At 40.9% G+C, this 27,450-nt stretch overlaps 1 protein-coding gene across 4 annotated transcripts in view; it reads right to left on the bottom strand.

The window, feature by feature from the left end:
* LOC101520372 (TRPM8 channel-associated factor 1) overlaps positions 1-27,450 on the bottom strand; it is a 40,320-nt gene that overhangs the window by 5,621 nt on the left and 7,249 nt on the right. For 2 of the 4 annotated variants that reach the window (XM_004594329.4, XM_004594328.4), the window contains exons 2-7: positions 9,200-9,833; positions 3,706-4,700; positions 3,304-3,401; positions 2,387-2,600; positions 1,862-2,101; positions 601-938 (exon numbers count right to left, since the gene is read on the bottom strand). In XM_004594329.4, the coding sequence (XP_004594386.2) occupies positions 601-938; positions 1,862-2,101; positions 2,387-2,600; positions 3,304-3,401; positions 3,706-4,700; positions 9,200-9,819 (2,505 nt within the window). In that variant the 5' untranslated portion in view covers positions 9,820-9,833. Of the gene's footprint in view, positions 1-600; positions 939-1,861; positions 2,102-2,386; positions 2,601-3,303; positions 3,402-3,705; positions 4,701-9,199; positions 9,834-14,831; positions 14,935-16,899; positions 17,000-27,450 lie in introns of those variants that run through there. The other 2 variants (XM_058654926.1, XM_058654927.1) reach the window with 2 other exon arrangements.

The following is a 27,450-nucleotide window of genomic DNA, read 5'->3' as shown; positions in this document are numbered from 1 at the left end:
ACTTAAGGGGATGATATTCTCCACAGTGAGCTGGGAACTGACCCAATCACTGTGGGGAGATACCTAAAGTATCAAACACTAATGTCAAAGGCAAAGGCAACCTTTATGCTAGGGCAGGTGGGAATCTTGGAGTTGCCTGCAAAAGATGCAATTTCAGGCACAGCTAAGTCATAATAATGAGACAATCCACTAGTTCAAGAAAAAATGGGCCATATCCCATGTGTAATGTATGTATGGCTGGTTTTAGATAACTAACAAGTAGAACTTGGTTTTAAAGGCAGAGATGTTAAGTATACTGCATAATATATACTTTATAGTGCTATGCTTGCCTCTTTGTTGAACTCTTCTCAGTATTTTCTGTCTAATCTCCTATATCTCTATGGAATGGAAGGTGAGGCTGAGTCTATTTATTGTATCTGCTTTAGGGTCATGCAAAGGTGATGCATTGGGAGGCAGTCACATTTGAACTCAAAAAGGATCTCCCATGGTCCAGTGCAGCAGACAGGTACAGTGGGGGCCCCCTCGAATTACCAGAGTATCAGATATCAAGGTGGCCATGATGGTTGCTTCAGGGGTCTCTAATCACCCTTTGACCAGTACCTGTAAATATGTCTCCAGGGCAGTCCAGGCATTCCAGTTTTTCACATTGGGCCCCTTGCTCAGGTAGATTCGAACTCTTTTTTCCCGAACTGGGGGCCATAGGGCAATGTTTGCACGGCTTCGAGGAATGCCCAAGACTGTTTCATGCACATAAACACACCATAGGTTGCAGGTGGCCTCAGTGGTGTGTGGTGGGAATTCCCATTCCTGTCGCTGCTGGTTGCGGCCCAGCTCGTGGACAGGGCCCCACAGCCCCTTGGTTCTGATGAGCTTCTCATTGATGAGTTCCTGTACTGACTCCAGATGGCACATAATGGGGTATCCGGCATGCATCCAACCTGGAAAATGCAGGAAGGAGGAAGAGAGGGTTAGCATCCTTCCTGCTTCACCTTACGAAGTTCATCTCTGTTACTTCTCTTCTAAAATACCCAGTGAACCTTTTAAGCTCTTTTTCAAACTCAAGAAAATGAGAGCACATAGATAAAATGACTTTCTGACACATTAACATATGGCTAAGGGACCCATAATTATCATAAGAGCAATCCAAAGCAGAGTCCTTCCAGGTCTTCCTTCTTATTCTCCTCTTTCGTAATAATTCTTTAGTCTTTACTGTGACTTTAAGGAGTATGTACATGGGAGGAGATGAAAATTACAAATAGCCATCCATACTACTATTTTTTTTTAATTTTGTGAAAGTTCTTATCTAGGCCAACTTGTGTCATATCCATTTCTTAATATCTAGAGCTCTTTGATGGTGGCCCCCATCTCATTGCCTGGGTAAGGAACTGTCTACATGTATACAATATTGTGTAATGATCATCTATGAAAGCCAATAAAATGAGGGCCTAGTGCAGTTTCCATGATTCTTTCATGTCTATATTCTCAACTTTTAGGCTCCTTGACTATAGGCAAAGATGTCTACTCAATGTCTTCTCCAGGTTGAAAGGTTCTCCCAACAACTCTGAAATAAGTTGAAGTCCTCTGCCATATTTATTCACTCCTTGAGGTTCCCAGAATGACATCTGGGAGCTCAGGTGATATTTCTTGATGTCTTTGATGATGCATCTCCACATACTGCCTTACGCCTGTCCTTTATTTCCTTATTACATTTCTTTCTTTCCCATTTAAATAACAAATAGCCAATCTATGTCTTTCCATTACAACATTTTTATCCTACTGGTTACCCACTGAGTGGTTGTGAGAAAAAAAAAAAAAAAGACATTGGAACGTAAAATGTATAGAGTTCACTTAGAGCACCCACCGACAGATATCTGCACATCGGCAACAATCCTCTGGGGCAGACGCAAAGGGAAGGGCTCGGCTCCCAGCCTAGCCACAGCTTGCATCACCTCATCCCAGAGGCGGAGCAGGGGCTCAGGGTTCTCCAGAGTGCGAAGGTTTGCCGTTGGCACCGTCAAGATGACGTTATCTGTCGCTAGCTCACCCCAGGGACCTGGATTCTCTTGGATACGTCTTTTCCACTCTTCTTGGGATGTCTCCCCTAGAAAGAGAGACAACCGGGCTTAAATACATTTGCCCAAATCCTTAAGGTTAAGACTTAACAGCTTGGATGCTCCCAAGAAGAAAATATCAAGATCGTGAGCAACATCTATGAAGTCTACACAGATGTGATTTTATCTCCTCAACTGAGATGTTTTATTTCTGGAAACCCAACTGCCTTCCCTCGGCTATTTTGTTTCTCTCCTTCTGCCACTAACAACACCAGTCAAATCCCATCCCCTGCTTTTGTTTTGCCCTCAGAGTGCATCCCACGATTTCCACTCACCGAGCTTGTAATATGGAGAATGAACAGCTCCCTTAACGGTAATGGGCACAGAACCCAGTTTGCAGCTCTGAGGCACAATGATATAGAGAAGGCCACCCCAAAGGCAGGTGATCGATTTTGTGGGTTTGTCCAGGCAGCATCGATTAATCACAAGTGGACCTCGGAACAGCTTGCTGGCCCTGGTCAGGTCATCTGTGTGGCAGCCAATCTGGATCTGGAGCAGAGAGATCCACATAGAGTCAACACAGGCCATGGGTTGGTAAAAGAAAGAGCCTAGGATGTTAGGATTTGGAAAAGGACCATTAGGTAATGTCCTCATGCATGCCTAGTCTTCCAACCATTAACACGATAAACCCATGCACCTGTAGCATTTCCCGTGGTCACATAAACCCAAGGGATTCAAATATTGCCTCAAATTGAGACATGTTGAGACATTAGCGTGAGAAGTATCAGGTGTCAGCCATTGGGCTGATTCTGTGGAGGCTCAACTCCCACAAATGGTCCCTTAGTCTGTTTCTCTGTACTTGCCACTCTGTCTCTGTGTTTCTATATTTAAAAGGCAAAGTTTAGAGAATAGAAGAGAAACAGATAAAGATCTCCAGTCCACTGGTGTAATCCCCAGTGACTGCCTGGTTGGGACTGGGTCAGTGCTGGAACCAGGAACTGAGAATTAAAAAAATCACAAAACTTAAAAGCCAGAAACTGGGTCAGGGTTGAGTTTGGGACTCTTGTCTCAACTTCCAATGTTTAAATTAACTCAGCTTTTCAGTACATTAGTTGCCTTGTACTTAAAATAGAGGAAAAAGCACCTACCTTGCATTGCCAATAGTTTTTGTGAGAACCAACTAAGCTACCAACTGTGAAGGCAAGATAACCTCGGTTCCATGGTATGGAAGGAGAATACAGCATAGTCTCACCTTCAGGTCAGCAGAGGCAGCAGCTTCGGGCAGTGAGACTTCTATAATTTGTCTTGAAGGTATGTATAGCCCAGTACTCATCCAGCAATACCTGGTGCCTGCCAAAAACAGAGAAGAGCAGATTTCATCTGTTTTCCTGAACTCAATCCTGCTCAGTATTTCCACAAACACACACCATGAATTCTGCACATCTCTTCCTATTGACACTGCTCTCTCTAGACTTTTCCAAACAGCAGCTAACATGCCACCATCTGTCTCCTTGGCAGCATGAAATACAGGCTGGAGATGGCCCTCCAGAGGTGATCAGACACCATCATTTAGCTGCCGTAATCACCATGCCCCTGTTCCATTAGTTCCCATGATACCAGGATCTCACCGAGAGATTTCCGGGACATTCCTCACCTGGGTTGGTGCAGTTGACCTCGACGGTGATAGGAGATTCTGACGGGCGCAGATACGGGCTGCTGTAGATATCTTCAATTTCTGGCACTAACAGAGAGAGGTCACTTCCCGAGTGGGCCAAGCCAGTGGCCAGGGAAAGCATCGCGCCCCTGCAGCAGTCGTTGATAACAGGATTCTCTCGGGTTGCTACAGGGAGCCGATAGCGACTTAGCAGCTTCCTCAGGAGTCGGTGCACAGACATATATGCAGGGATCTCGTCTGCGGGAATCTGGAGGAAAGCTGCACCATCTGGGCCCAGCTTTGCTAACCAACCCTTTTCCACATTGCCTCGCTTCCTGCCCATTATAACCTGGAACTCAGCCAGAGTCGAACGGAAATGGTAGGTCCTTATCCCTGCTTTAGGAGTACGGAAGGGCCCTGGATTGAGGCTCTGGCTTGTGATGCTGATGCCAAAAGGGTTGAGGAGCAAGTTTCCTGGGAATCGAGCCAAAGGAGACACCCCTGGGTTCTTGAAGGCCCACCACCAAGCTTGGGCTCCGACAAATAGCCCACCCCCTTCTGCTACAAACTCCTGCAGCTCTTTGACCCCTACCTCACTCGTGGGTTCAAAGCAATAGACACTGGCATCACTGGTGAGATGGGGCTCAATACTGGTGTCTATGCCTCCCACTGCAAGCAAGCCACTCAGTGTTCTCAGCTCTGTCTGCACCACAATCTTGCCTCTACGGCCCCCATCTAGCCAGCGGACAGCATTAAGCAGAAAGGGGCCTAGTTTACCAACGGTGAATAACACCTTGTGGCCAGTCACCACCACCCGGCCACGGCCATAGCGGGCAGCTGCAATAACACAGCCATGGTAGGAATCTAACCCCAGAGGAAAGGCTAAAGCCCCGTGCACTAGCAGCTGGGATGGGAAACAGTCCGAGTTGCTGATGTCCAGCTCTGAAATCCCATGTAGGAGTTCCTCTCTGTCCTCAGACAGGTCATCTTCACAACTGCAAAAGATCACATACAATTTCCGTTAGAAGAACAACTCTTGGAACAGTGCGCGAAATACAGCCAAGTGCTCTGGAAATGTTGGCTTTATGAATGTATGTATGTTATTTTTAGCCCTGATGGAAGAGTCGGAAGACAGGGTGTGCATATCTGACCTGACCTTCCTGCATATGGAAACTGGAAGAGAAGACAGGAAAGCTCCATGACAGTTCTGCTCTGCTCGTTCTCAGAGCACCAGCTCTCTGGAGGGAATGGCAAAGAAAGTTCTGTTGAGTTTCCCCAATACTCTAGCTTAAACACTCTGTATTCATGTTTACTTCAGCCCTTTAAATAATATAGAAACTACTTAAGAGAAATCTTCTTTTATTCTCCTAAGGAACTGTTCACACATTTCCCTGAGGTATATTCTACAAATGAAATCTACAGTGAATTGAGTTTAGTTGGAGCTTAGTGAGAAATTATTTTCATCTCAAAAAGTGGAGCAAGGGAACTAACTGCCCTTAGCTCTGGAGAGACCCTCTGGTTGCCTGAACTCAAGGAAATTTTACTGTCTGTATCTAGGACTCCACAATGTATATCCACGCTCCAAGGCTTTGTTCAACATCACATATTTATTGTCTATGCACCTGTAAGGCCGAAACAGGAGATGAAGGCCTAGATAACTAGTGGAATTATGGTGAGTCAAGGTTAGAGGCCTTTTATCAGTTTGAGATTCCGAAGCTGATTCTGAAGCTTTTATTAAATAAAATGACAGCAACTGTTGTGTCAGAAGGCAGCTATAAGTAAAACCTGAAAATGGAAGATGGCATGCTCACTGTATTTGTCCAGTACTTTCTGCTGCTGGCAGAACTCTGATGGGAAAACTCAGGTCCTGTTTGCAAGTATAACCCTTACCTGAGGAGAAGGGAATCACTACACCAGTTGAAGATGACTCTCCGACTGCTTGAAACATAACCTTTAAAATTGTTCAACAAGGCCCACAACTAGAGGGACAATACTCTGTCTAAAGTGCTTTGAGCTTGAGCCAAAGAGAGAGGGTGACACTGCTCTAATGCCACCTGTGACTCAGAGACAACCCCTCTATCCTCTCCCTCTCTCTCATACCTCCTCCAGGGAACAGAGGGTAAGTAAGGGCAATGGCCTCAGGAAGCGACCTCTATCCCAAGACTAACAGGTTCACTAGGCCTTTGGATTCAGAGTGTGTGAATAAAGCATAAGCATTGAAAGGAGGAAAAAAAACCTCCTTCCTATAGCTGTCTACCTAAACATGGCTAACCAGAATTTTCCAATTTTTTAAAAAAAATTTTTCAAGCAACATCAAAGGCTTTGATTCAGATCGTAAAGTTGTGTATTTTGAATTTTAGAAGTTATTTATTTTTTACAAAGAAAGTCCATGGAGAAGTGGATTACTGTGTTATGAATTAATGTATTAACATCAAGATTTCTCCTCTTGAGACGGGCATTTGATGAAGTTTAGGGCGCCTGTGACCTTTACCAGAGTACCTGGTTCAAATGCTGGCCCTGCACATGGGAGAGCTAGAAGAAGCTCCTGGCTCCTGGGTTTGGACCAGCCCAGCTTTGGTTATGCAGCCATTTGGCAAGTGAGCCAGTGAATGGAAGATATCTCTCTCTCTCTCTCTCTTTCTCTCATTCTCTGCAACTCTACCTCTGCAGTACAAATAAATAAATATTTTATTAAAAACAAAAAGGTTTTCACTTATGTTCATGAAGGACGTTTCTACGTTGCTTTCTTATAACACATTTCTTCAATTTAAGTAATGGAGAAGTACTGGTTTAATCCATGAAGGGGAAATTTTTTTTCCTGTTTCTAATTTCTGGAACATTTTTTTTATTATTAATTATTTTTGCATTATGTGACAGTTTCATAGGCTCTGGGAATCCCCCCACCCTTTCCCACGCCCCTCCCCCCTGGTGGATTCCTCCACCTTGATGTAGTATTACAGTTCAAATTCAATCAAGATTCTTTCCTTGCAAACGTATACCAAGCATAGAGTCCAGCTACTTATTGTCCAGATGGGTTGAACAGTTTCTTGGGGAGACCATTTCTGGTCCGAAGTTAGAGCTGGTAGAATATCATCCCAGTCAATTAAGAGTCCCAATATAACATCAACAGCAATTTGCAACATTATGGAATTGACATGGTTTTGAGTAACCAATTTCTGGAACATTTTATGTAGGGTTGGTGCTAGTTTTTGCTTGACAATTGGATAAATTATTCAGAGAAACTATCAGGACCTGAAGATTTTTTGTGCTGTTGATTTAATTAAATTACTTTTAAATTAAAAAATGTAAATAGTTGCAAATACAACGCATGGAATGTCTATACCTACATATTTTTTACCTAGCTTCTTCTAGTTTCACATAGTATAGAATCACAGTGCAATTATCCAAACTGAGAAGTTAACTTTAATTAAATAAACTTAAAACTTCATATGAATGCATCAGTTTTTCTGCCAAAGTCTTCTAGAATCCAGCTGCATTTAGCAATTGATGTTTTAATTGCAATTTGACTTATTCAACATGTTTTATGCTTTATATTTTGGTGTGTGAAATTTTAGTAACTTGTATCTCCAAAAACTGCTCATTTTGTATAAATTATAAATTTTTGTCATAAAGTTTTTTGTAATCTTTGTTTCATTTACTGACTTTCTGCAGTCTATGCATACCTAACATAGAAAGGATCTTTACAAGAATTCATGGAAAATGTGCATCATGAAAAAACTATGCATGAATTTTTAAAAATATGTTTGCAATAAAATAGACTTATCTTCTGATTCCATTTTTCCATTAACTTTCACCCTCGTAAAGCTAGCAAAGACCTCTAAAGATGTGTGAATCTTTGTTATAAATAAACTGAATAGCTATTCAGATTACTTTTCAAGCTACTTGGGTAATTGCATTCACTTGTCTTCAGTAATTTGGTTCTTCATCTTTTTATTTGAGCCACTTTCAAGTAAAAACAAATTTTCAAACTTGTACAATCTTTCGCTATCTGCAAATAATGCTTTTTGTGTTTAATGTCCTTTTATAGATTTGGCAACTGAAGGGGACACATATTAACATCAATTTATAATGTTTGTTGATGCCTGTTTCACGGGAGTGGTTGTAAGCTGTGGTTCTTGGACGACGCCAACAATCCAAGTGTGATCATCTGTGAAATGGACTATTGCTTCGTCACATCTGATGACATCAGTGAACAAACAGAAATCACTGCAGAATGAAAATTCAGTTTCAAGGGACTAAAGTCAAAGGGAGCTTCTATATCAACACAGTTCTGTCAGAAGGGAACTGAAAGGACTTGTGTAGGTCATCCTGTGTGCAGAAAGCAGAGCTCTCTTGCAACCAACAGCCATTTGGCTTTTGACATTTCCTCCAGGTCAGGTGAGATGTTTGTGTTCCTCATTCTCAAATCTTTGTAAACTATATTCTTGAAATAAGACATTGTGTCTGAAAAATACAGTATGTTCAATAAACTATGGATGAATGAATGAATATGTGAATGAATAAACAAAATGAATTTGAGCTCCATCGTGGAAACTTAATATCTAAGTTAAAATTAGACAAAGGAACTTATTATCTGAAAGAGAGAGAAAATTGATCTTAATTGATTTTCCTGAGACTTCCTTAAGAGTTTTATGCCAAGCTGAAGTCACAGCTCTACCCTCTTCATCATATCCTGCTTTATTTAATCCACTCTTACCAGAAATTCCAGTATTCTTTGTTCCAAGGATGCTAAGAATGTTAACATATGATAAAGCAAGTAGCTTAGTTTAGACTATTGTCATTTCTAGCCCTCTTATTCAGCCATTCAATCATACATTCAACAGTTGTATTCTGAGCCCTTACTAATCCAGGATATGTTTGGCACTCTGTGCACTGGGCAGAGCAGGGCAGAATGAGGCATGCTCTTAGCCAAGTTCAAGTGCAGCCTACATAGTACACACACCTGCTTCCTTCATTCCTGATCACCAGGCATCTGGTGTTTTGCTCTCAGAGATAAAATTGAGCACACATAATTTGCCATAATTTGCACCATCCTCGACTTCTCACTTCCATCGTAACCCCTCTGGCAAGACATTTAAAATTATTTCTGTAGCTTTCTAGATTGGTCTTAGGGGATCTTTATTGTCCTTTTCCTGTTCTTCAGAGTTAGGTTGCAAGCTACCTTCTCCTAGAAGTCTCCCTGGATTCATGCCAATTTTTGGGTGAGCAGAGTATTTTGTTATATCAAACATGGAAGGATATAAAGGTTATTAGATTCCTCCCCTCAAAGACCTAAATGACCTGATCTGGAAGACGGTAGCAAGAAAGACCATGCTCCTGTTAACCTCATGATATCGTAAAAATCTAGTTGATGTATTATGAATCCATGTACAAGTGCCAAGTTATCTTCTATTAGCCTAATAGCATCCTAAATATAAGAACCACACCTGCTTTTTAAACTAGGGCTTACATCTCATGGGGGTAAGGTACTTACGTAACTAAAACTGGGATCTTGGGCATCTTCTTCGAGACTTTAAAGAAACTTGTGTCCCCTTTGTTGTCGGTGAAATATACTCCTGCCACACTGGTCACAAGATTGCCAGGGAATGTGAAAAGAACCCTTTCGTCATCGCCCTGGTTGGCCCAATCCCAGGCTTGGCCACCTATGAGCAAACCCCCTCCTTGCTTCATAAACTGGACCAGCTTCTCAATCATACTTTCATTGTAGGCATCAATACAGTAAACTCCCAGGGAGTCTTTCACTTCTGGCTCAATCTTCACCTCCACTCCAGAGCCTTCGAGGATTTTGGCCAAAGGTGCCACGGAAGGGTGCACACCAATGGGAGCCCCAGGGGAAGAATTCAGCCACCCCACAGCATTGAGGAGAAAGGTGGTCAGACGGGCCTCCACCATGTAGTCCTCATGAGATAAGACGACCAGGCGGCCTCGGCCATAGGAGGAGGCAGCAATGAGCACCTGGCCCATGTCATTCACCATCACAGGAAATGAGGCCTCTCCAATAAGAAGGAGTTCACTTGGGGTGGCTTCATCAGGGAGATCCCAGCTCACTACGCCATTCATAAGGGCCTCGAAGGCAGCAGAGGGAGTCGCCATGGCTCTAGCCGTTTCTGCAGAGAAAAGGTAAAGAAAGAAAGAACATTATGGTATATTTTGCTGGGAGATGACAAACCAGGAAAGAAATAAGCACAGTAATTTGATCCTCTGATAGCTGTAGTAATTCATCCTACTATTCAAGCTTACAGACAACACTGACAATGCTGAATAACTCAAACACTCGATGGAGCGTCGACGGTTCAGAAGACCCACTGTGCTCAGTCCTTGAAAACTCAAGAAGTCAAATATGGAGAGCTTGACACTTTATGTCACAGAAGGAAAACAAGCAGAGGAGGAAGAATGGCACCCCCAAAGAGATATTGTGAAGTACTAAATGTGATTTTATTGTTTTTGCAGGCATAATCAAGTTGTAAGGAAATCATACTGATTTGGACAGACCCTAGTTCAAAGATATCTCTCACATGGAATTGGAGACAGAAAAAGCAGATACCTGGAAGGAGAATGCTATCATAAGACTGGAATGCTGGATCTGCAAACCAAGAAACACCAAGTGTTGCTATGACCATTCTACCCCCTTTGACCCACACACTAATTAACTGCAACTTGGAAATCCCATAACATCAGTCTGAACAGTCCAGGTTCTTGAAAAGGGTTCTTTGGTCAAAGTCACAGCACAGCTTACAGCAAAATGGAAGCCCTCTGTGATCTGAACACACATCCGAGACAGCAGGACCAGAAGACTAACCCATTACGAAACGATGGCATACAGGCATCTCCTACTCCTTCATTAGTGAGACTCCTCATTAGGTATGCCTTATAATCTAACATCTTACACATGCACTGAACTGAAACAGGTCCTCCAAAACCAGAGGTGCTTTCATAATCAGGATATCCAAGGGTAATTGTCCTTGCTGACCAGCATTGGGCATGGCTGCCCTTTCAGTCCATGAGGCTAACATCTCCTCTAACATTACAGTCTCAGCAACCTCTGTCAACTTCAGTTTCTGGAACCACTGACTTTCTGTCCTGCTATTCCTTCTTCTTGTAACATGCAAATATTCCCTAAATTTTTTATCTTTGGCCCTTATCTCTATTTACCTTGTCTGAGAACATGCCCCATGTCTGCATCCATTTGGTGCTGCTAGTTTACCAAAATCAGAAATTTCTTACAGTTCTGGAAGCCAAGGGCTCTGCATTGGGAATGACCTTCGTGAGTCATCATTCCATGATCAAAGACATAGGGGGCGTGAAAGCACACATAAGAGATTGAAGAAAGGGGCTAAGCCAACCCTTTTATACTCCCCTTACAACTAAGCCACCACCACTGTGATGACAATTCATTCAAATCACTTATTGAGGAACCCATGAATCACCCCTCTGGATATGCTTATACTACACTAACTTTGGAACACACATTCAAAGCACAGCACTCTTTCTCTGGAAAAGTGTGAAATGATTATAAGCTTGAGTCCTGGAGTTCCTGCTCTCTGGCTCAGAACCTCAGCTCTGCTCTTTCCTATCCATGAGACTTGGACAACATATCTCAGACTTGGTTTCCTCATTAATGATATATCTAGCTGCCTGCTTACCCCTGCTAAGAAGGTATAAGCAAGTAATACTTATACACAATAGTGTTGTCCCTACCCTGCCCCACTAATGTCCACAAATAACCAAAACAGTAAACCACACAGTTATATGCCCCTTCTTCCTCATCTTACATCCAACTGATCACAGTCCTATCAATATCATCCTTCTTCATGGTTCCCAATAACTCTTCTATTGATCTTGTCCACATCCCTAATAGTGCATGGACTAAGCTGATTCGGAATCTGTCTCCATCTACACTCTTTTTAAAACCACTTCAGTCAAACTATCTCCCTGAAGAGGAATCCGCATAGCTTCCTCTTTGTCTACAGTGGAAAATCTGATGATTTCTTTCCAAGATGTAAGTAAGTCGTCAGGGCTGGCCACTCCTTAGGTTTTTGAATATTTTCTTTGCTCCCTCCCTCCCTATAGCTTCCAGCTCACTTGGAGTCCCCCAGAAATGTTTTCATTTCACATTCTCTTTCCTTCCTCCACGTCTTTCTATCTAAGGAATTTTTACTCTTCTAAGATAAAATATGCACAGAGCAAGAAAATTAAACAGCCACATCCATGAAAAGACGCTGAGTCTCACGAATCACCAGGCAACATAAAATATGATACATGCTGTCTGTAAGACAATCAAAAAAAGCAAAGCTAGGGAGAAGAGGAATCAGGGGAAGATGAAGGAGATAAAGAAAATGAATATGGCAAAAGATACCCAATGCTGTAAAGTTCACTATTGATCTACAGGAGGGATTGGGAATGTTTGTGCTCTGTTCTGATAGCAATCTGACAGTGGTAACTGGGTTTCAAAGGTCTTCCCATTTCTAGATTGAGCAATCCCTTCTCCAACAATCTATCCTATGGAAACAACAGAAGCAATATTAAAGATAAATTTGTAAGGATAACTCTAACATAAAACCACAAATGAAGGTAATGAAAATACAGAAAAATGGAAATGGAAAGGCCAAAGACAAGGAATGCTTCTCCATATCCATTTTGACTCTTGGGGTTCAGGATCTCTAGCCCACATGACAATGGTCATATATTTTCCAGGTATCCTTTATACACAGCACAAGATCCTTTGCTCCATCTTCCAGCCACTTACCTAATCCTCCCTGACTCATACTCATTGTTCTCAGAGCTAATTAATTCAACGATGAATTCAATCTACTCTGCATCTACCTAGCATGTCCTAGGTGTATATTTTAAGTGCAAATTTCAAGTTACTATGTGTAGGACATGAACCCATTTTTATCTGAACAAAGATAATGATGATAATTGTAGTGGTAATAACAATACCTGATTACCAGGCCCCTGATATTACCATAGTGATTTATGTCAATAACTTAATCCTGACAATAAAATTATGCAAGACATTCACCACTATTCCTATTTTATAGATGAGCAAAAAGCAAAACACTACCACCAAACCCTTATGTCCAGAGAATTTTTTCACTTGCCCGACGCACATTATCAAATGTTGAAACCTAGCAAATCTAATGTTGGAGTCTATGTTCCTAGGCACAAGCAACACATCAGTACTTGCTAAGAACTAAGTTTTTACATGTGTAGAAAAATCTGTGGAGGCCACATTTCAATGTGCCACCCATGGTTACACTGAGAAGGGAAGAAGTGAGTCTTTGAGCCCTTTCATACAATACTATTACTATCAAAAATAACACTGGGCAAAGTTAATCCAATCAAGCAAATATTTATTTTATAAATAAGTAGTAGATCGATCAGAAGGTACTGCATCACTGGCCCCAACATCTTCATCACCACTATCAGATTGTTTATTTGGTCGCTTACTTGATACTTGACCACATAATCAGGGAGCTACTCATTGACTAGGATCGGTAATTCAAGGAATTATTATGTTTAGGGTGGGGGCAGAGCTAATCATTGAAAAGCATTTATTTCATCATGCTTTGCAGAAGACCCCAACTGACTGTAGGTAACCAAAACTGGGATATGAAATTGCAGCTAAGGAGAGATAATTGTGCAGTTTGGCTTCAAATCCTAAAAAACTGCATGGACTAAAGTCAGAAAGTGCTGTGTTCTTCAGCAAACAGCTAGCCTCAACTTGAAAACTAGTAATGTCGACATCCAATTGCATAGGACTTCTCTTACGCTGTTTTCTTTTTTAAGCCCTCTTTTCCTTTTCTCTAATACATTCAGTATCTCTTCCATTGTCCATCAAGTTCTACTCTGCCAGAATTGGAGCTGGTTCAGATTCCACTTTGGCATTCTGTCCTAGATGTTCATAGATTTGTGTTCTTCCATTTTCACTAAAAATAATTCAATTTACACATATAAAAGAATATGTAATTCACATGCAAGAACAGTAAAATAACAATAATACTATCTTAAAATTACATTAACTTCCCATATACCCACCTATCACTCAGTTTAAAACAGCAGACTTTCCCACATCTTAAAGTCCCTTTCTTGGCTTTTACCACTCAACCCTCTGCATCCCACAGGAGGCAGGAAGGTTTCCCTAGTTCAATTTCACCACAATGAGTTTTCCTCGGGCTTTCTTTCTCACATATGTACTAGCCCTGGAGTGAGGACAGCAGGGTGTGTTGGGAGTGGGATGGGAGACAGAAATATTGTTTCAAATCCAGTTGTTGCAAGCCCCTAACTGTGTGTGTGCTTGCCTCAGAGGGTGTTGCCATTCCATCAAAAGGACAATGTCAGAGAAAGGTTGCCCTGCGTTCCCAGGGGCTGGGAAGCTTGGACAGGAACTCTACTCCTTATCTCCCCCAGCCCACAGCCAGCCTGCAGTGAGCAAGTCTGAGAAGTTGGGAGAGTGCGGAGGACACTGACTGGAGGGGACCCTGGAGCCATGGGAGCTCTGGGAGAGGAGCAGAGCAGAGCAGGGCAGTCTGGCAGGGAATGTCACTGGAACTGGGGTCTCTGTATGGGAGGGAGTGCGGACACATCAGGACAACACCCTGCCCGCTGCCCTGCAGCACACAGGGACGGTTCAAGTGGGCGGAGAATCTGCGATCCGGAGACCCTGTTTGCAAAGATCAAAGGGCAGTAGGACAGGAGTGATGCTCTGTCATCATCTACATGTGTGACCACGAGTCAGCCTGGCCTCCTCTTTGAGCTGTGACATCACCTCAGAGAAAGCCGTGGAAGGGACAGCCAATGACGCTGCAGAACAGGTCCCTGTGGCACCAGGGGCACAAAGTAAGCGTAAGCACACCCCTCCATGTCAGAACCCCTGCGGCAGAGCAAAGAAACCGCGCAAGGAAGCACCGACACAAAAGGCCAAGAGGTTTCTGCCTCAAGTTTGGGCACACCCAAGACCCGCTGTACGCTGGCCTCGAACAGGCCAGCCAGCTCCCTCGACTTCCTATTCCCTATCCCACTTGGCTCAAGCTCCCAGCTGCTCAGCGGTCACCACCCCTCCGGCAGCCCGCAAGGTTTCCCGAATGGGCCACTCATCAGCTCACCCTGCAATTTCCAGCCGGGTAGCTGGGACTGGGTAGAGCTCGAGGCACAGAGGGGCGCTTGGAACGGCGGAGGAGGGGCTTCTCTGCAGGGCTATGACCCAGAGACCCAGCAGGGAGCTTCGAGCTGGCAGCCGGGATGGACCCGAGCCTAGGGGAGGGGAGGAGCTCCTGAGGAGTCTCCTCCTCTCCACTTCCTCCCGGACTGGAGCAGGGGGCCCGAGGGGGCGGCGCTTGTATGGGGGACAGCAGTTCTTTGTGTCAAAGGCCCAGGCGACTGGGTACTGCAGCGACTTAGGGACGCCCGGTGGTCCCAGCCAGGCAGTTTGGAAGATCTGCTCATAAAAATCCTACTCACCAGTAAGGAAAACTCTGAACAAATTCTCGGATGTACAATCGTACAGAGAATATATAAATCTCCATAGAAGTGGGAGTGGTACCTTGATAAATTGCAAAATACAAATTACAGATATTGTTGAATAGGTTTTCATTTTTATAAGAAAAATAAAGCCGTTGGTATTTGTAACGATGAAGACAATGGAAGGACATATCTCTACCTGTTAATCCTGCTTAACCTTAAGAATCAGGAGAGACAACTTTGTGTGTAAATCTTCATTGTTTATATCGTGTATGTATTACCTTTGTAAGTTGAAAATTATGATTCAAACAGACAATAGATAGTAACAATGTGTTCTTCAGTTTACAGTTCAAATCCTAGTTCCCTTTTGGTAACCAGTTGGAAGTGTGTCTTTCTGCTATAAATTGCCGCTACTGTGCATTAACGGTCTCCACTGCTGCTCTTAGCTGCTGTTAGTGACAAGTAGGGGGACTCCCCAGGCTGTGGCAAGCTGGACTGGAGGCTTGGGCCACACTTCATCAGCTCTAACTTTGGGCAAGTTACTCTGTTCCACTGTGCTGCAGTGTTATTATCTGTAAGACGGGGGGGATGAAAAAAATGAATACCTGCAGTCCAGACCTATCCAAGGCTTAAATTAGGTGAGTTCGTACTTATAAAGTTCTGAGATGAACGCCTGGCATTCAGTGAAAACATATGAGTGCCTGAAAATTAAACATTCAGGTTGTCCTTTGAAAATGTCAGGAAAAGGGATACTTCTAAATGTTGATGGGCTTTGACCCAAACCCAGTCACATTTTCCTTCAATGCCCTTTCTCCAAATTGAATCATATTAACAACCAGTGGCAGGGTTTGAATAGAGGGAATGGGAGGAACAGAGGTGGAGGGACCTGAATTCAGGAACCCAGTTTCTTGAGTAAGCACACTTTCTCTTGGTGTTAGTTTATTGATATATTGTATCTTCTGGGCACAAGTTTGTCAGTTATAGAAGGTGGTTGCTGACATGTCCCTAAGAGCTTGCCAGATCAGAAAAATCAGGACCAACAGTTGTGCAAATTAAACCCCGGTAATACTGATTTCATGGGGGGAGGGGACAGAATAAGAAGGCATACATTTCTTACATAAAAATCAACAGTAAAGTGTAAAATATAAGTAGGAAGGATCCAAGCTAACTTAGCTTCTAGGGATGGGGACAGGAGGCTTGGGGTAGAAGAGGGTTTGAATTGTTTTATTTCTTAGAAAGGAGAGGAAGAGGGAGAGAGAGAGAAAGGAATTGAGGGTGGGGCGGGGGGAGGAGCTGAAGCAAGAATGAGCAAATGCTAGCATTTCATTGATCTAGTATTTTTCTGCACATAGCTCTGAAATACTTTGTAATGGAAAATGCTAGAAAGGGTATAGATACATTGCAAACTTGATGGTGAGGTTTGCGGAGAGGAATGCAGCAGGAAGGAAGACCCAAGGTGGCAGGAAAAAGCAGGAGCAGACAGACAGGGCACCACAGGGAACCCTCTTGGAAACACATCTGCCTCCCACGGCCCAAGATCTGATCCCTTGAGCAGCTCCAAAGGTGGCCGCTGGGCCCTGCTCCCCGGATACCTCGGATGATGTGTCCTCTCCCACCCAGGCCACCGGAGGCCGGTGTCCCGGTGCCACCCCTCAGTGGATCAGTGTGCTCGGGCCTGCTCGGGTTCCAGAAACCATCTTCGTCAAGACTCACCGTGGGTCCAGCAATCTCCACCCCAGTCTCCTCCGGAGGGGGAAGGGTGTCCTCCGCAGGGGAGCGACAAGCAGACGCAGCGAAGGGATGGGAAACTGGAGCTGGGAGGTGTGTGGGAGGAAGGGCAGGGAGGTGGGATGCAATGCAGAAGGGGCAAGCTGGGACCGTCCCCCGAAGATAATTGGCCGCTGCGGTAAGGGGGCGGAGCCAGGATGGCCTGCCAGGAGCTGCAAAGCTCTGCTTTGTGTCAGCTCCTGCCCAAGATATGGCCTCAAATCCTGGATAGCCACTCAGGCGTCTGTGCTAGGAGCTATTTGCCAAAAAGTAATTCGGTCAGACTATTTACTGCTGAGAACGCTTCGTTTAAAAAAATATATATATAAACGTAATGTTGCAATAAAAGGGAATCTGTTATTTTAGGATACAAAAATTTAGAAATATTTTTATATACTTACATAAACATGTAAATGGAAACCATGCAGCATCAAACTAATAGATTCAGTTATTTCAGACAAGTGGATTATTTATAGGAATTACATATATACACATACATATGTGTCTATATCATATAATACATTATATATTTATACATGCATATATTATATTTTATAATACATTAAATACATATATGTAACTTACTGGTGCATTACATCTAAGCATTTTTTGTCATATTCTCTGCTAGTGTCAATAGTAGTGCACATTCTGTCAATGCAAATAAATCAACAAACAAATACCAAGAGAAAGTATCCTTGCTAAACAAGCTGGTAGTGACTTCTCCGTAAGTACAATTTCTCCCTGAAAATCCTGCGTGCAAGTTTCTGGATTTTTATTCCTAGACCAGCTTCATTTTAATCACGAGGAGGATATATTTTTATTTTGAAGCCAGGATCTGGCTTATGCTGACTGCATCCAGCCTTGAATCTTGTCTAGGTTGGTGAGCTTACCTGTAGTAAAACTTTGGAAGAAGACACACCCCTCACTCACCTGGCCCCCGTTTGTTATTTTATTTATTATTATTTTATTTGGAATCAAAGAGACACAGGTTCCATTTGGTTCACTCCTGGAAGTGCTTGAGCCTTCATCAATATCTGCTGCTCTCCTAGGGAACATATTAGCAGGAAGCTTGAACAGAATAGGGTCCAGTACTCAAACGGGTAGTTCTCTGTGGGATGCGGGTGAGCAATCTTAACCACAGGGGCAAAAAGTCTCAATCATAGGAAGCAGGATTGAATGGAAAGGGGGGTAGAGCATGACGTGGTACATTATTTAAGAGTTTCATTACAATTCTGCAACCTGGAGGTCAAGAGCCATGTTTTAATCATGTTTCAATTCCCCACTCCATGTCAGTCATTAACAGGAGCTGGCTGATGTCCACCAAAGGACACACAATGAGAAAGACAAATGTGAAGGTAAGAAGTCTTGATGACAATTCCTCACCAAACTAGCAAATTGCAATGTGTGCTATGAGTGTTCTCCCCTTGTGTTCTTTTCTGTTAGTTTCCTCCCTAAGCCTTTGGTTTTCCTTAAATGTCTCCCAATACCTTTCTAAAAACCCGAGATGCTTCCACCTTTTCTTTCTCTCAAACACCATATCACTAGCTCAGTTTTAAGTCCTTTCTTCTAAGTCAACTTGAGTTTCTTTTTCTTTCCAATTTTCTGTCCCGAGCAGATTTGAGAAATACAGATCATCATGACCTCTTAAAAGCACTGAAACATTTGAGACATTGAACGGACAGTCTATTATGAGGGGCTTGCATGATGGCTCAGTTGGATAATCCTCTGCTTGCCAAGTGGAAGGAGCTGGTTTGTGTCCCAGCTGGCTGCTCCATTCCCATCCAGCTCCCTCCTTACGACCTGGGAAGGCAGTGGAGGATGGCTCAAGTCCTTGGGACCCTGCACCCATGTGGGAGACCCAAAAGAGGTTCCTGGCTTTGGATAGACTCAGTTCCTATTACTGTGGCCATCTGGGAAGTGAACAGAGGATGAAAATATATTTGTCTCTCCTTTCTATAAATCTGCCTTCCCAATAAAAAGTAACTAAATTTTTTTTTGAAAAATGCCCATAACAAAATACAATACAGTTCTTGAAAATTAGGAGCTCAATTCATGCTCCAAAGAATGCTCTTAATATGTATGTGCAGTAAAAATCATATTCTTACTTTTGCAGAGAAGAAAACCACTATCGTGTAGTTTTATGTTTATCTACGTACAGAAAAAATAAATAAATATTTGGCAAAACCACAAAGTGCGGATAGATTGGCTAGCAATGTTTTTTTTTAGGAATGTATGATTTAAAACATGTTTCCAGTACTATTTCAAAGTTAAGACTACTAATGTCATAGCACTTTTAAATATATACTCAATAGAAATGCATACACCGTTCAACAAAAGCCATGCGCTAGAAACTTCAAAGAGGCATAACCACAAGAGTCTAAACCTGGAACTACCCAAATGCTATCTTCTCAGATTTCTGAACCTAGTTCCACCCTGATCTCTTTTAGCAGGGTACCACCCACAGTGGAATGTTCACACACATTCTCAATGAAATACTGTACAGTAATAAGAATAACTTGCATTATGCCAAATACAGCTGTAGGGTGAAGGAAGCCAGAAACAGAAGATTGTAAGTTTGATGATCATGTTTATATAACAACAAAGCAAGTAAAACCAACTTTGATATTAAAACTCAGAATAATATTTGCCTCTGGGCAAAGCGCCTGGAAAAGGGCACAATGGGGAAGTCCCGGTAATGTTCTATCGGTAATATTCTCTTAATGGACTTAAGCACTAGCCCAAGGATGTGTTCTCTTTGTGAAACTTTACTGAGCTGAACATTTATAACGTCTAAGCACATCTGCAAATATTAAACTTTAATAAAGTATTAAAACAGTATTGAGTTCTCGTAGTTGGACAGATACTTTGAATCAAAGTATTGATGCTGTGTATGCATATATATATGTGCACATATATAATGTTATATTGTTGTGATGATGTGAAAGCAAGTGCTTTGCAAAATCAAAACCAAACCAAAGTGAGGAAACACGGAAGGAGGCAACCACAAACCTGACTTTCACCATGATGTCTGACTTTCACCATGATGTTTCTGAAAAATCCTGGAGAATTTTGGGTTAGGGCAAGTCCAGCATGAAAAACCAGTCCTGTACATATGGTAGAATATAAAAGGATATCCCTACAGAAAGCTCAGACACCAAAAGGCGCTTCTTCACCGAAAATGTAAATAGGAACTAAACTGTATGATACAGTATAAATCAAAGCATCTGTCCTAATCTAGATGAAAGTGTAATGGGAAAAACATCTCTAAGCACAAGTGACCACAAATCTTTGCAATCTGAATTTATCTACTCCCATGGAGTGGAAAACCTAAGCAAATGATTTAACTGGAATTGGTTCCTGTTCAGTAGTATTTGTGAATGATAGAAGCGAAAATGGAGATTTTCTGAAGAAACCAAAATTCAATACATATAGGAAGAACTTCTACACAAAATAAATATCTAATAATTACAATAATCACACAATACTCAGAGGAAGCAAAGCATCATGAAAGAGAATCCACATAAACAAAAGATACCCAAAATAGGCAGAACTAAGGTAATAAACTCACTAGGTACATCATTTAAAATAATATGTTTAAGACACTGAAAAAAAACATGGAAACCTAAACAGAAATCAAATCTATTTATTAATAAAATAGAATTTAAAATGGAAAAAAAGTTGAAAGAATGACGCAAAATAGAATTTACTGAAGACATTAACTAAAAAACTAAATAAAATTAGAGAAAATTTTTTTAGAGTAGAAAAAAAATTATTCATCTATCGTCTAAAGTGAAAAAAATGGCAGAAAATATGGAAGGAGATATACATCATGTAAGATACAGAAAAGAAGATGTGACATACATCTGATCTGATCTCCAAATGAATATAGTGGAAATATTATGAGTTATTTTTGCAAAAAAAAAAAAGTATTACAATGAATTTCCCAAAGTTCTTTCTATAAGATTTATTTATTTTACTTGAAGTCAGAGTCAAGAGAGAGATCTTCCATCTACTGGTTCACTCCTCAAATGGCCACAATGGCCAAAGCTGACCCGATCTGAAGTTGGGAGCCAGGAGCTTCTTCTAAGTCTCCCCTGTTGGTGCAGAGACCTAAGCACATTAGCAGAGAGCTGAATCAGAATTGGAACAGCCAAGATTCAAACCAGTGCCCATGTGAGGTACTAGGGCTATAGGTGGAAGATTAGCCTATATGCCACCATGCTGGCCCCTTCCCGGAGTTCTTAAAAGACAGTAATCTTCACATTCAGAAAATTAACATTTAAATAAGAAATACATAAATACTCATTTTTCTACTGCCTATGACACTAGTGTTCACTATAAGCATGATTTAAAATTCTTGCTTCTCCACTTCGGATCCAGTTCCCTACTAATGTTCCTGGAAAAGAACTGGAAGATGGCCAAAGTACTTAGGCCCCTGCCACCTGTGTAGGACACCTGGATGGAGTTCCAGGTTCCTGGCTTTTTTCTGGCCCAGCTTAGGCATTTGGAGAGTGAACCAGTGGTTGGTGTCTCTCTCTCTCTCTGCCTTTTAAATAAATAAAAAGAGGAAAAGAAAGAAGGGTAAGAAGGGAAAAAAGGAAGGAAGGAAGGAAGGAAGGAAGGAAGGAAGGAAGGAAGGAAGGAAGGAAGGAAGGAAAGAAGGAAGGAAAAATAAAAGAAAGGAATGAAGGAAGGAAGGAAAGAAGGAAGAAAAAAGAAAAAGAAAGCAAGCAACCCATCCTCAGAGCAATTATTTGGAACAGAGATTAAGAAATTGTGATACTGTGATACTGTTCAGGATGCCCGAATTCTATACTGGGTTTGAGTTCTGTCTGCTTCTGCTTCCAATTCCCCACTTATATGCATCCTTGCAGGCAGCAGGTGGCAAAAATGAGTACTTGGGCTCCTGTCTCCCACATAGTAGAGCTGGACTGACTATAAGTTTTAGGCTTTGTCCTGGCCCAGTTCCAGTGATAGCATTTAACGGGGGAGTGAACCAGTTGATGGGAGATGCCTGTCAATCTGTCCATCTTTCTCTCATTTCTCCACACTATAAATTTAAAAGGAAAGAAAAAGAAAACATTCACGTAGATTTTTTTGAATTTAAGAATGGAGGACACTGGGGAGGCAGGGGGGAAGAACATTAGAATTAGTCTGAGGAGGCAGAAGAACAGATATTCATAAATGATTGATGATTGAACTCCCATTGTCTTCTTAGTAGAAAAAATGTTTTAAAATATGGTGATAAAATAATCAACTTAGAATTCTCTACTCAGCAAATATAATTATAAAAAAATATGCTAAAAACCATAGCAGAACAAATGCTGGGAACTTATTATTAAAAGCCTTGCAACTAAGGAAATCCTGCAGCATGTGTATCATGAAGAAAGAAAGTGATCTTTCCAACTGGAACTCGAAGAGCAAAATTTCATGAAGGAAACGACTGCAGGAAAGTGAATCTGAAAAAAAACCCCTAGGTGCAAGGATACGTCTTGTGGTGCAGCATGTTAAGCTGCTGCTTGATGCTCCCCCATCCCCTAGTGGTTACTGTTACTTCCATAAATAGCACTGGGGAAACAAAAGAACACTAGAGAATAACGAACAGCGTCTACACAAAACGAACGGATAAGGAAGAGGTATAATTGTATTATGAAACCTGGTAAAAAGCTAAAAGTATCTACAATCAGAGCTCCAAAGAACAGAATAGAGAAAACAGAGTTAAAACTGTATTTCAATAATTAATGCCTGCAAATCATCTAAATAAGATTTAAAATATTACCCACAAATTCAAGAAAGTCTACATTCCTCAAAGGAACACAGTAGTTAGTTGACTTCATTTGCCAACCTAAAATGTTATGCACAGAAAAGTATTTCTCAATAAAGAAAATTTTATCTACATAAACACTGAGTATATTTTAAGAATTCTAAAGGATATAAAAACCTTCAGAATCAGAAAAGAAATTGTCCCAAACAGAAACAGTACTATGGGCATGGATAGAAGACCCTGCAATACTAAACATATGTGTAAACACAAATAAATAGCCTCTACTGGTCAGTGAGGACACGTTTAAACAGATAGAGAAACATTAGCAAGGTGAAGCAGAAAGAGCACATTTCAGAAAATAGGACAGGACGGACCGACAGCCGAGAGGTACCTGGAGACATGGGAGGACAGACATTGGAAAGCATCAGACACAACAGTGTGGTGTTGCAGTGACAGATAAACCAGCAGCATTCAGCAAGCAGTGACCTGAACTGCACCGTAGCCAGAACTCCACTAGTAACCAGGTGGGAAGGGGAATTCACCAGGAGCTCAGGAGGGGATCCCAAAGAATTGCCCATCCTGCTAGTCTGTTTGATTTGACCAGGAGCAGAGTCCCCAAACAGGTAGTGTGGGAACAGGGTAGATTTTACAGCCCAGACCCTCCCCACCCCTAGGACTAAATCAGGAAGCATTTAGTGTAGAGAGGCAATGGCTATGGGACAGGACTGCACATGAACTGAACTGGGAGTGAACTCATCTCTGTCAGTGAATTGCAATAATGTGGCACCCTACAGGTTCTACCCAAAATAGGTCCTGGTATCACACAGACCTGATGACCAGCAGATCCAGAGCTCCACAATTGGCACATCAGGTACCATTTTGCACAGTATGGCAAAGGCTTTAAGGCTACACAGATAACAGTGATAGCACGCACTGAGCTGGGAGCAAACTCACTGAGCTCAGTGCATTCCAATGGTCCTAAATAAAAAATAATACCAACTTTGGCATCTTAAGCCTCAAAACAGGTCCATTTGGCCCTCAGACCTAATGGCTAGCAGGTTCTGGAAAGATCAGCACCAGCAACAACCTACTTATTTCGGACACCTGGTGTCTCCCTAATCCTGGGAACTATAGATAGAAGTCTATATCAATTAGTACTTCAAGCTTATATAATACTTAAGGTTCAAAACTAATAGGTCATGTATGTAAGTCAAGAACTTAAACATAAATGTAAAGTTACAAACAAATGAGAAGACAACATGATTAAAAGGATAAAAATCAGTGTGTGTGTGTGTGAGAGACAGAGAGAGACGGAGGGAGGCAGGGAGGAAGAGAGGGATAGAAAAAGCTAACAAAGTAGACTAAGTTTTAGCAAAATTATTAAAAGTATGTATAAAAACAAAGAGAATAAATATATTAGCTACATACACAATAAATGTAATGATTTAATCAAAGCTGTTATAAAACATTTTCTTTTATTAAATTTGAATATATTAAGATATCTATTCATATGTATAATCTGCATAAGAAATGGTTAAGCATCTTGGAAAACACAATTTACCAAAATTGATCTCATTGAAAAACCTCAACAGTTCTATAAACATTAAAGTTCTTCAAAAACAATTTCAAAACTCTGACAAGCAGTGATTTGTAATTCCAAACTTTCACTCATGTTTCCAGAGAATAGCAAAAGAAAGAATACTGTCCATATTTCATGTTGGCACTAACAGCATACTACTCATATTTTATGTTGAAATCAACAGGAGATAATAATGCAAAGGTGGTTAATTACACGCCAATCTCACTAAAAGAGATAGAGGGAACTATCTAATATGTACATTTACATGCATGTCTACATAGTAAAGTTACTATGTGTTTGCCAGAGGCGGCTTATTCCAGGAATACAATTAAACACTGTACTTCCCCACATTAATATAGCTAATGAAAAAATGTTTATGTGACACTATCGATAGCTAAAGAGGCATTTGATTTAAAAAAAAATCCATTTATAACAAAAATGCTTACCAAAAGAAAAGCTGTTCTTCTTGAGTATGAATAAGACATTTACAAAACAGCTATGCCAAAGGCCACATTTCAGTGTGATAGGGTGAAATCCTTCTCTCCATTATTGTGAAACTAAAACAACATGCCCTTCTTCAATGTGATTCAACATTAGGCTAGAGGTCTTAGTCAATTCAGCAAGACAGGAAGGGAACGAAGAGTAGGAATTGGAAAAGAGGAAATAAAACTTTCAGAGGGTATGACTGCCAATGTAGCAACTAAGAAACTATCTACAGGTGTACTTAGAATTAAAAATAATTTTGTTGACAGTCCATTAACAATAATCATATCTCAGGTAACCTCATTGGCTATGATACTGCCACTTCACAAAGCTTGATTGACAGTCAATTTATAAAAAAAAAATAATTGGATTTTCATAAGAAATAGTAAATTACAGAATGCTCACCTTTTTTCAAAGAAAAATATTTGCAATAGCAGTAAAAATATAAAGTACTTATAACCTTAACAATTAGCACAAGGAAAACAGTGAAAAAAGAACAAAACATCCAAGATGAGCTAAATAACTGGCATCACATATCAGGCTCACATCTTCAAGATGTAATTTCTTCCAAAATTGATAGACTGCTATGGTTTCAATGTGTTACTCCAGAAGTATATATTGGAAACTTAATCCCTAATACAAGGATGGTAAGAAAAGGAGCCTATTTAGAGGCGATTACGTGATGACTGCAGAATGGATTAATGACAGCATTGCAGGAGTGAATTGTTACAAACGGGCGTTTGACCGCCTTTTACTCTCTCTTGCCCTCATCCTGCAGAAAGCTGTCTTTCTGGTCTTTCTGGACCAGATGCTGGTCCCTGGATTTGGGGAATCTCATCCTCCAGAACTGTGAGTTAAAAAAAAGAAATTCCATTGATCATAAATCATTAACTGCGGGGTCTCAGGCATTCTACTGCATAAAATAAACAAAGATGCTCTTCATGCAATACCAATTACAACCTCAACAGATCTGTTTGCTTGTTTGCTGTTGTTTTTAGGGAACTTAATAAGTTTATCTACTATTTATATGGCAGGTCAAGGGTCCAGAAATAGTTAAAACATCCTTGAAACAGAAACAAGTGAGAAATGTTTCCTATCAGACTTGAATATGATATGTCACAACTATAGTAAATATTATTCAGTATTGATGAGAGAGAGACAAAAAGATAGTGAGAACAGTGAGTCTAAAGCATATTCAAGCCCACTTGGAAAACTTGAGTCATACTATTTACTGGTGATGGGACAATTGATTATCCCCATGAAATAAGCAACACAAAATCAATTTCTAGGTGTATTAAGAAAATCTGTCAGAAGGGAAGCACAATAGTGGCCAAGACATTCCAGTCTATACCCCCACAGAGAAGCTAACTTGAACAGCTATTCATCACCAGAGGAGACCAGACATTGCCAATTTTAATCTGATAGTATAACTGTCATTGGAGAAAGCAAAAAAAAAAGAATTTTCTTGTGTCACCCTCCTGAACTCCAAAGAATGCAGTGCACAGCCAAGAGAGACTTTCTCTTGGGGAAGCGTGGAGGGAAACTGAAATCTAGTGTCACTCTGACTATAATAAAGTTCAAACTTACACAGAGCTCCACAGCTCCGGTTCCTATGATCCTAACTATAGACTAAGACTCCACCAGGTGCTAGTAAAACTGAAAAACAAATCCAGCAGTTATAGGATACAAATTCAAAATAGAAAAATCAGTAGTATTCTTATACATCAGTAATAAATTATCTGAGAAAAATCAAAGTAATTTCATTTAGTTTCAGAAAATATACAAATGAATTTGAAAACAATAAACAAAGTGAAAAAAATCGCTACAATGAAAACTATAAATCCTTAATGAAAGAAATTCAAGAAGCTTTTGCCAGAGTGCTTCAATTCTTATGCATTCTGTCTCAATTTTGCTCATTATTATAAACCACTTATTTGAAGAGAGAAAGGAACCATACTTGATTTTTGCAGCATCAGCTCCTTTACTTAGCAGGGGGACTTAAATTATTTTTTTAAAAATTTTTGGTACCTATTTAGAGATTCTGGGGGATCTATGAGTTTCTGTTTGAAAAGAACAATGTCTTTATTTCAGATCTGAATATTTTCTGTTAACCTAAGAGAATTAAATTTATGTGTAGTGAATTGAAATAAAGATGATATCACTAAAAAAGAAAGGAAGAAATTGAAGTGGAAAGATACCAACAATTGATGGATTAGAAGAATCAATGTTATAAAAATATTTATATTATCTAAAGAAAATTGAACTGCTTGAACCAGGAGTGGAGAAAGGCTGTGTTGCAGCATCCCAGGAAAGCAACAAAAGAAGACTGAAACAATGAACAACCCATTGCTAAAATCACAGATTGAATGTAATTTCTTCCAAAATTTCATGAAATTTTTAACAAGACTAGAAAAAAAAACACTACTAATATTTGTATGGAACCACAAAAAATATAGAGACAAAGCAATGTGAGAAAAAAAATCAAACCAGGGTACACTACCTAAATTTAAAGTATACAACAAAATTACAGTAACTACAGATTGGAATTAGTATTAAAACAAATCCATGGACCAACAGAACCAAACAGAAAACGCAGAGGTAAACCCATATATCTACAACCGGCTGAATTTCAACAAAGGTGCTAAGGATACACAATGGAAAAAGTATTGTC

This window comes from Ochotona princeps, chromosome 25 (genome assembly GCF_030435755.1).
Source record: "Ochotona princeps isolate mOchPri1 chromosome 25, mOchPri1.hap1, whole genome shotgun sequence".
NCBI lineage: Eukaryota > Metazoa > Chordata > Mammalia > Lagomorpha > Ochotonidae > Ochotona > Ochotona princeps.
This window is presented reverse-complemented; position numbering and strand designations above follow the sequence as displayed.